The sequence below is a fragment of the Trachymyrmex cornetzi genome, unplaced genomic scaffold (genome assembly GCF_001594075.2).
Source record: "Trachymyrmex cornetzi isolate Tcor2-1 unplaced genomic scaffold, Tcor1.1 scaffold115, whole genome shotgun sequence".
Lineage (NCBI taxonomy): Eukaryota > Metazoa > Arthropoda > Insecta > Hymenoptera > Formicidae > Trachymyrmex > Trachymyrmex cornetzi.
This window is the reverse complement of record NW_017295708.1, coordinates 8,407-22,570: the sequence shown is the minus strand read 5'-3', so window position 1 is coordinate 22,570 and position 14,164 is coordinate 8,407. Positions and strand designations below refer to the sequence as shown.

General features: G+C 35.1%; 3 protein-coding genes across 5 annotated transcripts in view; 1 reads left to right on the top strand and 2 right to left on the bottom strand.

Annotated features, from left to right (window-relative positions):
• Positions 1 to 1,517: 1,517 nt before the first annotated feature.
• On the top strand, positions 1,518 to 8,115 carry LOC108764736 (zinc finger protein 26). Its single transcript, XM_018513097.1, has 3 exons — positions 1,518 to 1,913; positions 3,508 to 3,844; positions 3,964 to 8,115. The coding sequence occupies exons 1-3, from the start codon at positions 1,740 to 1,742 to the stop codon at positions 7,470 to 7,472; spliced, it is 4,020 nt and encodes a 1,339-aa protein (XP_018368599.1). The 5' UTR covers positions 1,518 to 1,739; the 3' UTR covers positions 7,473 to 8,115.
• Positions 8,116 to 9,955: 1,840 nt separating this feature from the next.
• Positions 9,956 to 12,338, bottom strand: LOC108764761 (transmembrane protein 209). Of its 2 annotated transcripts, none has more exons than XM_018513139.1 (8): positions 12,165 to 12,338; positions 11,947 to 12,072; positions 11,574 to 11,872; positions 11,167 to 11,487; positions 10,960 to 11,090; positions 10,523 to 10,849; positions 10,203 to 10,424; positions 9,956 to 10,125 (listed from the first exon to the last, which is right to left on the bottom strand). In XM_018513139.1, the coding sequence occupies exons 1-8, from the start codon at positions 12,209 to 12,211 to the stop codon at positions 9,997 to 9,999; spliced, it is 1,602 nt and encodes a 533-aa protein (XP_018368641.1). In that variant the 5' UTR covers positions 12,212 to 12,338; the 3' UTR covers positions 9,956 to 9,996. The 2 variants fall into 2 exon arrangements, with proteins under 2 accessions (XP_018368641.1, XP_018368649.1); XM_018513147.1 differs by having other exon boundaries at positions 9,981 to 10,079.
• Positions 12,339 to 13,531: 1,193 nt separating this feature from the next.
• The window catches only part of Mccc1 (Methylcrotonoyl-CoA carboxylase 1), a 5,908-nt gene continuing 5,275 nt past the window's right edge, over positions 13,532 to 14,164 (bottom strand). The window contains exons 8-9 of one of the 2 annotated variants that reach the window (XM_018513118.1): positions 13,836 to 14,021; positions 13,532 to 13,760 (exon numbers count right to left, since the gene is read on the bottom strand). In XM_018513118.1, the coding sequence (XP_018368620.1) occupies positions 13,656 to 13,760; positions 13,836 to 14,021 (291 nt within the window). In that variant the 3' untranslated portion in view covers positions 13,532 to 13,655. The remainder of the gene's footprint in view (positions 13,761 to 13,835; positions 14,022 to 14,164) is intronic. The other variant, XM_018513109.1, reaches the window with a different exon arrangement.

Below are 14,164 nucleotides of genomic sequence, written 5' to 3'. Positions count from 1 at the left end.
TCGTGGAGCGGATCTGTGAGCGCTTGCTGCTATTGGATGATTTAGAAGAATACACCAATAACGGCGAGTACTCACGGATCTGCTTCACAACAGTTAACAGTGTTGCCAACTTAGCTATTTTCTGGCTAGATCTAGCTATTTTTTCTTCGATCTAGCTCGCAAAAATTGACTTTTGCCATTAGCTATTTTTCTGGATATATCTTTAAAGATAATACAGAGCTAGCTAGCTATTTCTTATGATTTTGATTCTTGAGATTTTTTATTGGATACCAATCGTCGTACATTAAAATTTTCCAACCAACGTAGCGTACATACCCAGAAAGATATGCAATGAGAGCCTAGAGATGGCGGGCCACTCTACACTTTTCTACACTCATCCTATTTGCAACGACTCCTTTGGCAAAAAGTACAGTACTTGTAAGGGGAAAATCCTTTTAAAAACATATAGGGGAAAATCCTTTTAAAAACGTTGCAGACATAGCGTTATTATTTTTGGTACTTCCAATGTCAAATGCAGAAGTTGAGCGTATCTTTAGCCAACTTAACTTAGTAAAAAATAAAACAAGAAATAAATTAAGCCTTAATATGATAAATTCAATACTTTGTACGCGCTATGGCTTAAGAAGGCACGAAAAATGCTGCTATGATTATGAATTACCGGAAAATGTATTAAGACGAATTGGTACTAATGAAGCTTATCCCCAAAAATATGAGAATTTTGATTTACACGATTTAGTATTTCACAAATGTTTCTCTTAATTTAATTTAATCGATGTTTTAATTACATTATATTCTATTATATTATAATATGTTCCTAAATGTTACTCATTACGATAATATATAACATGTTACTTTGTTTATTTTATAATAATATCTATGCTCATGTGCAATTATAAAAACTTTTTCTCTCAAATAAATTAGTATTTCTAATTATAATCGTATTTTAAATATATATTTTCCTTAATTTTTAAAATCTAGCAATTATTTAGCTATTTCTGAAGTGTCGTCTAGCGTTTCTTTTTTTCGAGAGTTGGCAACACTGACAGTTAAGCGGGGAGCACAAACTCTTGCATAACGCATAAAACATGAGGCATAAGAAAATCAACCAATCAGTGTCCTTTATTTCATGGAAAAAAAGGGAATAAAAGACTTTGATTGGTTCATTTTCTTATGCATTATGTGTTATGCGTTATGCATAAGAATATGAAAGAAACTGAGAACTTCGATTGGTACATATTCTTATGCATTACGTGTTATGCGTTATGCAAGAGTCTGTGCTCCCCGCTTAAGTCTGCTGAACTTGACCAATAAATAAAAATCGTAAAGATAGTAATTTCAAGAAATCGCGATTTTCTCAATTCACAATTTTCTAGCGATTTCGCGTCCTTTTTTAGCCGGGGACATATGGTTCCTCAAGGTAGCTGTATTCCTCGCACTTTCCAGTTTTTCCACCTTTCCTTTTCTCTCTCTCCAACGTCTTAAATTATACCCCTCCATTTGTTTTCAAGTGTAGAAAGTACGACGTAGTGCAGTTATCGAGAACAGCCTTCACACGTTTGAACGTATCGACTTCTCGTTATGTCGAAACGAAAACGATGTAATAAAGAAAATTATATTTTTCCGTACCTCCTAGTTAGTGGTGGGTGAAAGAAGGCGGTGTGCCGGATCAGCGAGGAAGAGCGTAGCTGAGCAATCTGATTCGTTTCTAAGTCGGTCCAAGTCAGTTCGCCGAGCAAAACATGGACGCCGTAACGATACATACGTCGGATCCGCCGCAGGGCGAGGACGCGATCACGTCCGCTATGAAGATATGCCGCGTCTGTCTGCTCGACAATCTGATGATGCGCGATCTCTTCGCAGAGAGCGAGGTCGCGTCCCTATCCGTGAAGGCGATGAGCTTCGCCAACGTTAAGGTTAGATGCACAATTTGAAGGTTATGTGTCGATGTGATCGGAGCCCCGCTTTTATCATCGCTCTCCCTCTTCTAATCCCGGACAGATTTAGATCTCTCGTCGATGATCCTCTAATTTGTCGCCATTTCCGTCTTTCTATTCGGCTTAAAATAATAAATTTCGGTTTATATCGAACCTTGTACATTTTTAGCCTTTAACACCTTTGCTGCCATCATAAAAATATCATAAGAGGCCTGTTCTTTTTAACTGAACTTTTTGCACGGTTCATCTTTCCTATATGTCCCTTCACATTGAAGAGAAAAAAGAGAAACATGAACAAGAAGTTCATCTAAATGGAACAAGCTTATTACTTTCTTAAATGCCCCACAGAATAATACATATTATGATAAATTATTTGTTATGATCAGGACTGAGGCACGTGGCATGCAAGGAAAAATGTAGACATCACTGGCAATGGCTGCGTTCGTCATAAAAATCAGCTTTGCAACTGTTGTAAAATTCTTGAATATTATTGATTTATACATTTAGATCAAACGAGGAATTAAGGATAAGACCAATCATATGAAAGAATTTTACAACAGTTGCAAAACTGCTTTTTCTACTGAACGTAGCCAATGGGCATGGCAGCAAAGATGGCAATTATAACATTTTGAAATAACTTTTATTCTTTTAGAATAGAATTTATTATACTTCAGCGTATACAGCCAAGAAGGGGACTTGGTTTACAAAAAAATCTTAACCCACTCATTCTTCCATTCCTCTTTCGCTCGTACTCACAACCTCTTTACTCCTTATCTTAATAACCTAAATAACGTCTCATAACTTTATTAAACACTATTTACCATATACAATATAAAAAACCTAACAGCTAACAAAACTATAACTATATATATAAAACAGAAATACAGGTACTTATCATACACCTTTGCTCTTAACTCTGCCGTATCTACTTTCCTAATATCCCCTTCGTTCTTGGTTATCCACTCCTCTTATTCCCTATATTCCCATTGTCTACCTTTTACTTTCCTTTCTTCCTACCCTCCTTCTACCCTTCTTCTATGTTCTCACCTTCCTCTTTTCTTATTTCCCTCCCTCTTTTTACCTCCTCCCTCTCTTTCCATAGTTTCCTTAACAATTCCCCTTTCTCCTCATCTAAGCTTTCATCCTGTAGTCTCTTTAAGATCTCTTTATTTCCTCTCCCTAAACTCTTAAACCTATCTTTTATTTCTCTACATTCCCCTATGTAGTGCATCATATTATCATTACCATTTTCACAGAATATACACCTATTCTTATGTTCTCCCTCCCAATATTTATTCCCTTCCTCTAAGTTCCCGCATCTTAATTTGAAAAGTGCTCTTACCTTATCACCTCCTTTTCCATCCCCTAAATTTTCTTTCCTCAGGTATTCTGGAACTTTGCCCTTCACCCCTATTTCTTTATACCTCCCGTTGTACCTCGCCTTTTGTATTTTACCTTCCTTCCACTGTCTCTGGACCTCCCTCTCTCTGTTTATTAGTAGCTTTTATTCTTTTTGAGTAGAACCAATGCCAAGGACTTTCTTTTGAGATATTAAACTTTCTGCTTTGATTAGATGTTACCAGGCGACGGTTTACCGACACAGGTGTGCTGTATGTGCGTCGACAAGTTGGAATCGGCATACGAGTTTAAGTTACAAGTGGAGCAAGCTGACAACGTTCTTCGAGAAAGGCTTATGGGAGGACTAATAAAGGACGAATTATTTCTTAATGAGGTTGAAATACACTTGGATGCTGAGAAGAATAATGGTTTGGAAGAGATGAATGACAGTGCTGATTATGAATCTACTGATACATTGCCAATTGAAACAGAAACTGACAAGAACTTTCTGAAAAGTCAATTAATGATTTTGGAAGCTGAAAAATTGGCAGAGACAGATGGTATGCAACAAGGTGAGTAAAATGTAATCAATACAATGATGTTTCAAAATTCGAATTAAATATTGTTTTTATATAATAATATAATATTTTTAAGTTTCCGAATATCTTATAATATTGACTCTATTGTTTAGATACAGAACAAGATAACTTGCAAGAAAGCATTGAGGAAGAATTGCAGCAAGAATTAGCCAGCTCGGAAGACAATGATATGTCAGATGCTATCGATGAATCTAGGGATGAAGTATCTTCCAACAACAAGAATATTATTCGAAGTTGCACAGATGCAATTCCAACAGATGAACATAATTATATAATGCAGCAACAGTGTATTATTTTGCATACTGAACAATTCTCCTTCCATAAAAAAATGCAGGAGACCGTACCAGAATTTAAACACGATATAACGAAATACAAAGAGTCGCTATCTGAACAAAATCAAGAAAATCAATCTGAGCAAAACCAAGAGATTCAGGTTGAACAAAATCAAGAAATTCCAACTCAGCAAATCCACGAGACTCTAGCTGAGCAAACTGAAGAGACTCCAGTTCAAAATGTTCAAGCTGAACAGGAGAATCAAACTGAACAAAATCAAAATAAAAAAATGGAATTATTACAGAATGAAGTATTAAAAAATGATACTAATGAGCCAGTCATGGAACAAGAATCACCTCAGAATGAAACTAGAAGAAGTAAACGTAGATTGGTTCGTCGGACATTCACCGAGCGGGATTCCGATGAGGAGAATTACTTTGAAAATTTGAATCTCAGTTCACGATTGAAAAAAGCGCAGGCAGATAAGACAGAGAAGATCTTTTTCATGTGTTACTTGTGCGATAAACAGTTTCTTTCAAAGAGCGTCTTGAAAGAGCATATGCATTCCCATGAAGAAGTAAGGAAAACATTGTCTCTGAAGAAAACGCCGGAGAAACCGCAGAAGGTGCAGACCAGCGTTTCAGCCGTGAAAACGCCGCCATCAGGAAAGAAAGCCAACAAGTGCCCTTATTGTGGTAAAGAGTATCTGTACATAATCTCGTTTACTAAACACATTAAACAACACGAGCGAGAGCGGCAGGAAGCGAAGGAAGATCCGATGTCGTTTGAGATGTTTTATGAGGATGAGTACAGTCTAGACTTAGATAACGACAACAAATCGGATGTTGAATGTAGAAAACGAAAGAGAGGAAGTATAGTCGACGATGTCGCGAGCGACAATGATCAGGATAAGAGAAGAAAGCGTAGTCTTATTGAGGAGTTTGCGTGTAACAAATGTCTAGAAAAATTCGATACAAAGCGAGGATTGCAAAAGCATTTGCTCACGCATGTTAGCTTCAAGTGCAGCGTGTGCAACGAGGAATACGACACTCTAGAACAACTAAAAAATCATCGAACAACGCATGTAGTCGAAGGCGTACTCACTGAGCAAGACTTGGAAGAAGACATGAAGCAAATGGCCAAGTGCGAGGAGAATGATGACAACCGCAAGAACATCAAAGATGAAGAGAACAGTGAATCCGCCGAAATCACGAAGGAACTAAAGTGTCCGACGTGTTCAATAACATTTTCACGCAAGAAAGCGCTCTCCAGACACATAGAGACAATACACTCCGACACCCATTCTTACGAATGCAAGATATGCTGTCAACAATTTACACGGAAGGATTTCCTACGCAGGCATGCCGAGCAGCATGCACGAGTGAAGACTTACAAATGTACCCAATGTAACAAGACCTTCGGCAACGAGCTCACGTTGAGAAATCACCTGGTTGCCACAAATCACAAGACATTTATACAGGGACAGGAATACGATCCCAACAAGCGTATAAAGCGCGTGGCGGCAAGAGCAGCACAGAAGATCATCGACAAGATCAAGACTGAAGACGGTCTCGAAGATTACGACGATGATAACGATGATAATACCGATTACGACGTCAAATTGGACGGGCATTATCGCCGTAAGCGCGACGCTACACCAAAGAAGTACAGTTATAAGAAGGAATTTGAGTGTGCAACCTGTAATAAAAGGTACAGCTCGAAGCAAGCGTTGACGAGGCACATGGAGCAACATGTAAAGGAGGAAAAGGCAGAGAAAGCAGTGGAGAAGGCGGCGGAGAAGCAGAAGAAGACCGCTTTAGAGAAGAAGGAAGCGCACAAGAGCAACACGGGCGATAACGATGACGACGATAACAACTCCGACTTTGAAAGTGGTCTTGATTGGCCAGTAGACAGCCATGAATGCACCACGTGCAAGAAGCAATACAGTACGAAGAAGTCGTTACTGCGCCATCAACTACTACATGAAGAGCCAAATTTCGAGTGCGATATCTGCAATATCAAGTTCTATCGTAAAGACAAACTGAAGGCGCACTACGATAAATGCTCGGAAAAGAATCCTGATCAGGTGAGGAAGTGCAACATCTGCGGCGACAGTTTCGAAAACAATGAGATTCTGCGCGAGCACAGAGCCAAGCACGTCACCGAGGGTATCCTAACGGAGGAGGATCTGAGAGACACCGAGCCAAAATCCGAAGAAAAGAGACTAAATGATAAAATGACCCGGAAGAGGAGGACCGATATTGTAGGGCTCGAATGTACCGAATGCAACAAACAATATACCTCTAGGAAGGGCTTGCTGCGACACATTCAGGTTCACGAGGGCAAGAAGTACCTATGTGAAATATGCCCAAAGAAATTCTATCGGCGAGAACATCTGAAGATTCACGTGGCAAAACACAACATGATTAAACCATACAAGTGCACTCGTTGCTCCAAACGTTTCATTAAGGAGGAGCAGCTCAATAATCACCTACCTAAGCATGATCGCACTTTTAAGAAGAACAAGGAGACCGACAGCTCGAAGAGATTCCTCTGTGAGATCTGCAGCAAGAGCTTTACGCAGTCGACAACGCTGCTAGCGCATCTGCGCGCTCATAAGGGTATCAAACCGTATGTGTGCGAAGTATGCTCCAGGCCATTCACCACTAATGCCTACTTGAAGATGCATATGCGCACGCATACGCAGGAACGTCCGTACATCTGCCAATATTGTTCGCGAGCGTTTGCCCGTGCCGACACCTTGGCTAATCACCTGACGTCGCACACTGGCGAAGCCAAGTACCACTGCAAGTGCTGTCCGAAGAACTTTCGGCGATTGAAATCATTGAAGGAGCACATGTTTATTCATACGGGTCAACGACCTTACGAGTGTCCAACTTGCGACAGGAAGTTCAACAATAACGGCAGTCGCTACGCGCACAGCAAGCGCTGCAAACAGAATCTTTTGCAGAATCAGAACCGGGCGCAACAGGTGATCCAGCAGACACAGCAGCAACAGCAACAGCAACAACAACAACAACAACAACAACAACATCAACCACAGCAAGTGCAAATACAGGTGCAGCCAGAACCGCATCCAATTAGGTTGCATCAAACCACGATCGGCCAAGCACAAGTAATCAAGGCGCAAAACATCAAAACAATCGCTATAGCGAGACAAGCTGAGCCTACGGTAACCACGCAACATCAGGTTATGCAGCATCAGGAAATACTAATGCCTTTAATCCTACCACTTACCGTTACTCTTGCTGATGTAGGCGAAGAGGTGATACTACCTGAAGGTACAAAAATATTTACCACTTCTTAATCGAGCCATCTTTTTCGTATTTGATTATAATATGGAAAGAAAGGGACATACTACTTGTGAAAAACTATCTCGATGATACTTCTTCAATGATGAATGACTTGAAGTTTTGTTCTCCTAACACCCTGTGACTATCATTTTCATTCCCACAATTCCTTATACGCACGGAAAATCTCGAAATGACAATGAAGTAGCTCACGTTATTGAGGGATTTTCTTGTATATTGGATAAAAAAAGGGTACGATGCTCCACTAGGTGATAGAAAAGGGTACGATAAATATATGAATTTAAGAGACAGAGTATCATTTTGATTATGTATAAAACGTTATATTGAAGTTTATTTTTACAACGGTGAAGGCGTTAATAAGCGATACATATGTATAATTTGTCTGGAAGTTTTAAGATATATGTACTAGCATATTTCATATGTAATAGCGTGTATTACTGGGAATGAATAGTGTAAACGTCTTTGACAAATTCTGAGAAGACAGGAAAAGACAGATGTCTTTGTTATGAATGTGTTGTACATGTAATATAGATTTTCTTTAAGAGATATGGATAAGGTAGGTTTTAAATACTTAAAAAGCTCTTAATGTATTAAATATTAGATTTACTTTCACTTAGTTTGTTCTTCCAGAGATCTTTCTTCGTTTTCTTTATTCAAATACTTCCATTTTCACAAAATAATTAATTCGCAAATAACTTAAAAGTTATAACTTTATCGATATCATAATTTCAATTATATTTACGATAAAGGATTATTGTAACATGTAATTGTGTAATTATATGTATGTATATGTTCCGCGTGTTGCATCACATGTCTATTTTATAAATGCTAATGCCTACGAGAAAAGGCATTTTATTAATTACATTTGTAAAATATAATCAATCAATTTAATAAATGTAATTAATGGATTAATTTTATACAAGTATAATATCTGCTAGGAAAAAAATATTATATTTATAAAATAATCTGACATATTGATCAATATGTTAACGAAACACGCGGTACATTATTATAATACATACAATTAATATAATTACATGATAATTATAATTATATATATATTTTTAGTTCTGTTTGAAACTGATTTTATTATTATTTGATCTATTTTTAGTTAATACATTGTATATGTACATTACTATTATGTTACTATTGATTCTTGTAGAAAGAAGCGATGTTATATAACATCGTTTGGAAGTAGTTTACATAAACTTTTAATCATATTTTTTATATTTAAAACAATTCTTCAAACAAAAATCACTAAAACTCTTTCAATCAATTTATTAATTGATATTTTAACAATTTACTTTTTTTTTATTAAAGCATATAATAGCAAAAAATGACTAAGACCCTATAAATTATAAATTTTATAATAGATAAGTTTCATGTGTGCAATGTGTGCTCTTATGGGCCACGTGCTCTTACACATAGACTGAGTTCGATTTGAATGCGTTCAGCACTTCTATCTTTGTCTTACATCTAATGAATAAAGGCAGAATGATAGCGTTTAAAGCGCGTGAGCGTCCAAACCGAACGCAGCCATAATATTAAACTGTGTCCACATAACAATTGTAAAATTAGTGCGAAACTAAACCACATGTATAAATATATCATATAAACGCTGTTATCATATATATATGAGGTATGATCTTTATTCTTATTACTTAGTTTTTGTTGTAATAAATAAAGTATTTGTTCTAATCTTATATTGTGATTTATGCTATCAGAATTGCTAAATTTATTTTATTGATATACTTTTATTGTATATATTGATTCAAGCTGAAAGATCCTTTGTAATTTTACAATGCATTATAATCCAAAGAGTACAATAAATTAGAGAACTACATTAATTTAAGGACGATTTATTTGATCATATTGAATATATTTCATAATAATAAAGATGGAAATTCATATAAAATTAATCTTCCTATATGTCTTTATTCATGTCAGGAAGATGTAATTGAAATAATCATTTGGGATTTTTATGAAAAGAGACGCAATGATTAAATGATCTTGTAATATTTATAATTTTATAACAAAATATTTTTACACACAAGTACGCGCATTTATGGAATTATAGTTTAAATATAAAGATATACACAATCAGCTTGAAAAATAAAAAAATATATATACTTTTAATTGAGCTATCAATGTTTAGTAACAAAACTATCAGTCTTAACAGATTTTGGCAGAAGAGATACGTTGGTTGGTTCTTATTAAATGAAAAATCATAAAAGGGGAAATTTGTCATAATTAAACATCATAATTTCTGTTGTCTTCAAATATGTATATAGCTACAAAAAAAATAATATTCAATATGTAATATACCAATAACCAACCTTTTTAATATAAATATTTGTTTTATTTAGTCGCGTTTGTTAAATCAACACTATATACAAACAATAATATGAAATATTATGGATAAAATATTAAATGCAGTATAAATAAATGCAAATTTGATTTTATCATATAATGGCCACGATCTTTTTTCTTTATCAAGCAGCAAATAAAGTCGTTTTTGTTTCAGTAATCTATAACCCACAGGATATTAATTCCAGATGATCCTGCGTTAACTCGTCCTAACATGCCGTGATCTCGCGTTTTGACTATGTATAAAAAGAGTAAGAGTGTATGAAACAAATTATTGCGGCCCTAAAAACACAAATGCCATTATAAAGCAATAAACATATGTGGTATAATATATATTTATGCGATAAGATTTCAATTACCCGTTGTACTTCCTCATAATCGCTCGGAAGAGAATCGCCAGATAGTGCCAGGCTGTAATGCGGTGGATTGATGGATTGACAGACTATTATCGGACCCTTATTTCGCGGCAGTTCCATTCCAGATCTCGCCATATATCTCGATGTAAATGACCTGGCGTCTGGCTGATCCAAGGGCGCTTCCAATTGTGTGTCCATGTAGGTTGAAATTAAATGCATTATTATCTACAAAAGACGTATAGAATGTCAGGAAAAATAAAAATTTCTAGAAGAGCACTACAATCTCTTCGATAAAAAAAATTTATAATTCTCTATACGCTTACTGCGGAATCAGTTGGCAAGCTAGAATCCCACTCTTTACCATTGTGAGATCCACCACCGTTCCATTTAAATTCGCTCATGGAGCCTCCTTTTGCAAGTATTTTTATTCGTTTTACGAGATATTCCTGATTATTACAAAGCTCTAGAAAGGGAACCAATGTGGGCAGAGTGGGAATCACACAGACCAGAAATTGTGCTTGTGCAAGTTTCCTGAGTCTATCCAGACCTACATGGCCTGGCTGTGAGTCGCTCAGGCCATGGCGTACTAATGTTGCACATATATTGTCTATCTCCAATGCCACACGTTCGACAACTGTCTTACTAATCCACTAAAATATTTTATATATACATTTTAAGTATTAAATCAAACAATTCTTGTTTTTTATAGCTAATATTTTTTATAACTAATTATTTTTTTATTCTATATATTGTAACTCACCATTCGGAGATTAGCAGTCCATTCATTTACTTTATTTGAATCAACTCTATATTTCCTCCATACATCTAGTGCACCAAATGTGCCTCTAGGAGAATTTCCTTCTTCAGCAGGGCTGGTTGCTTTTGTTTTGTCTAAATAACAATTAGATTTTTTAAAATTCTTACAGAGAAATATATACACATGACATTAAATAAATCTTAGATTTACCTATGGTAGGTGCCAGTTGATAAGCGCATCTTCTTAACAATGGTGATACCTCACCAGGACTCCGAGTAGCAGGATGAGACCAAAAGGAACTCAAGAGATTGGAAGGTTGATCAACATTTGTGGATAATACACACTTTCTTTGCTGTTCAACTTCTTTGAGATAAGTCTCAAGTTCACATTCATCCTGAATAAGATCCTCATTTGTCAAGCTACCATTTAAAGAAATGTTCGTAGATTTACTGAGCGATCCATTGGAGCACACAGTTGCTTTAGATGTAAAATTACTATATTTAAAAAATGGAACTGATGTCGAATAATCCTCTTGAAAAAAAACAAAATACAAAAAGCTGTTATGCATAATAAAATTTAAGACTAATTTTAGTACAATAACAAAGTATTTTGCATACTGTCACACAGAACCGAAGATCCAAGAGTCGTTGAACGTCTGTTAAGATTTATGCATGACAAATTTAATAATGGACTTGGCTCTGGAGTTGTCTGCTTCTGAGGCACCTCGTCCTTAAACAATGGATCATCTTCTGACACTCCTAAAAGCGGCCGTTGTTTAAGGCTCAGTGTAATTGGTTTCTGACTTAGGATCGCCCAGGTATATTGTATAATGTGATACACAGCATTCAAAGCAAATAATGATGCTAAGCACCACTCAGCCCAATAAATCGGTTTGTATGCGAATCCACCATAGAATCTAGAAAACACAGCCAAGCTTCAGCGAAAAATCATTATCATTTTAAAATACAACTTAAGATTAAAAAGTCTTACATATCAAAGACTATGATGCTAAATAGCACTCCGTTGATGAAAAACCACATGATACTATTGCGAGCTTTGCACTGCATTTGGCGTAGATCTAGTAATTGCTGTACCTGCGGCTTGGGCGTTAAAACTCTGCAAGTAATACATTTATCGTGGATTTAGAAAAAAATATTCTTTGTGGAGTATATCCTAACCTCATATAATAGTTTAAAGTATATATTTACCTCGCATTGGGAGAAATGCATTTCATAGGAGAGTGGAAGTTACTCATATTTAAAATCTATGTCAAGCTAAGTTAAACAATTACTATTATTATTATTATTATTCTGAATTCCGAGAAACTAATATACTATATAATTTCCCACACAATTCGCAACACCGCTTTGAACATATTTTAAAGTTGCTGCCAACATTAGCGTTCTATAATTTTTTCCCTTGAAAAGAAAGAATCCAATTGTCAGGGATTTTTTTTTTTTAAGATTACACACATGCTTATCCAACCAGTCCCTGTTAAACTAGGAAAACATTTTTATAATGTTAGCTACACTGTCGTTCAAAAAGGAACAATTCTTCAAAACTTCCATTAATAATTTCAACTTTCCAATATACCAATTTTGAGATTTTAACTACTACATTTATAAAGATATACAAAATACAGATATCAATTTTATTGCAGAATTTATTTTATTATATAAAAAATATATAACAATATTTATTTACACAAGATTCATTTCCAAGGTTGAGTAAGTTAACTTCTTTTTTTAACTAAGTTAAGTTAAAGTTAACAGCCTTGAAAATTTAACTTAGTTAAGATAAAAGTTAATCCATGACATTAATTGAATTAAAAATCAAGTTAATGAAAAAAAATTGAAAGTTAAAAGTTAAATTTGTTTTATTTCATGATTTTAAGTTAACTTCTTTTTAATTAAATTAAAGTTAACTTTTTTAACTAACAAGGAGAGACTCATATATATGTATTTCACGGATTTTGATCATCTTTTGCGCGATTATTCTGGGATATCAAAAAATAAAACCCCTGTAAAGTAGTTGCACTTCTGCATATTTTTCAAGAAAATTTTAAGTCATATAATTTAGAAAATTTAGAAAATTTTATTGATTTTAAGTCACGACGATGGATCGCTTTTAAACTCTTTATTTTTTGCTTAAACGTAAATAAAATATTTGAAATTATTTAAAATTAAAAATATACATCTCCGACGGACACGAATGTATATCTAAGCATATAATTCGAGTATAGGATCTATATAACGCCAAGTTACCCTGTATACCCACTGTATACCCAACCCTAATGTTAACTTTTAGGGCCACTTTCACTAAGCTCAGTTAACCAGCCTAGTAACTGTAATGAAATAGAAAGAGATAGAAATAGTTCTATCTCTTTCTATTTCATTACAGTTACTAGACTGGTTAAGTAAACCGACGATGGTGAAAGTGGCTCTTAAAAAATCAAATTAAAAGTTAAGAGTTACCGATAAAATATAACTATATAAAGTTAAAAAGTTTAAAATGTAATTAAATGAAATTAAAATTAATTAACTTTTTAACTTAGCATTACTCAACCTTGTTATATTTAGATTAACGATATATCTTCCTACAATAATCATTTGAGAATTATAACCTCCTGTATTTTTTTGATCAGTAGCTCTTATTAGTACTTTTAATCAGTACTTCCTTTTATGTATATCATGTTACATTTAGCACTTGGCCAATTTTACAAGAAGCTTATTTTTAGTAACATTGTCACCTATAGAACATAGCACATCCTCAATCATTCCATCGATGGACGCCTTAATAATATGCTGTAAACAGAAAGGTATTAGCAAAATCGTATATGTATCGCGTTAACATTAATAATGTAGATCCAATAAATTCACCTCCATTTTCATAGCAACGATAACAAGCAATGAATCGCCCTTCTTTACTACATCTCCCTTATTAATGAAGATCTTGTCAACTAATCCAGGCATTGGGCTTAGAGCCATGTATGGATTTTGCTCCACTTGGCTCGTAATCGCAGTTACAAATTTGGGAATGGGAATAATCAGTTGCCATTCACGATCCTATGAATAAAATCGTCTCGTAGAACTATACAGGGTGTCTCAGAAAATGTTACTGAAACACAGTGGGGACATAGATTGGATCAAGGGGAACAAAACAGTTTTGTACCATTTTGCAGTTGACGCAATATTTAACGAGATATTAA

What these genes read in the sequence shown, in the direction of transcription:
- LOC108764761 (XM_018513139.1), bottom strand. Translation starts at nt 12,211, where the DNA reads ATGAGTAACTTCCACTCTCCTATGAAATGCATTTCTCCCAATGCGAG. An exon ending in GGACTGCTAATCTCCGAATG is followed by an intron (nt 10,850 to 10,959) that starts GTGAGTTACAAT and finishes AAAATATTTTAG; the next exon opens with TGGATTAGTAAGACAGTTGT. An exon ending in ATTATGAGGAAGTACAACGG is followed by an intron (nt 10,126 to 10,202) that starts GTAATTGAAATC and finishes TTGTGTTTTTAG; the next exon opens with GGCCGCAATAATTTGTTTCA.
- LOC108764736 (XM_018513097.1), top strand. Translation starts at nt 1,740, where the DNA reads ATGGACGCCGTAACGATACATACGTCGGATCCGCCGCAGGGCGAGGAC. An exon ending in TGAGCTTCGCCAACGTTAAG is followed by an intron (nt 1,914 to 3,507) that starts GTTAGATGCACA and finishes TGCTTTGATTAG; the next exon opens with ATGTTACCAGGCGACGGTTT. An exon ending in GACAGATGGTATGCAACAAG is followed by an intron (nt 3,845 to 3,963) that starts GTGAGTAAAATG and finishes TCTATTGTTTAG; the next exon opens with ATACAGAACAAGATAACTTG.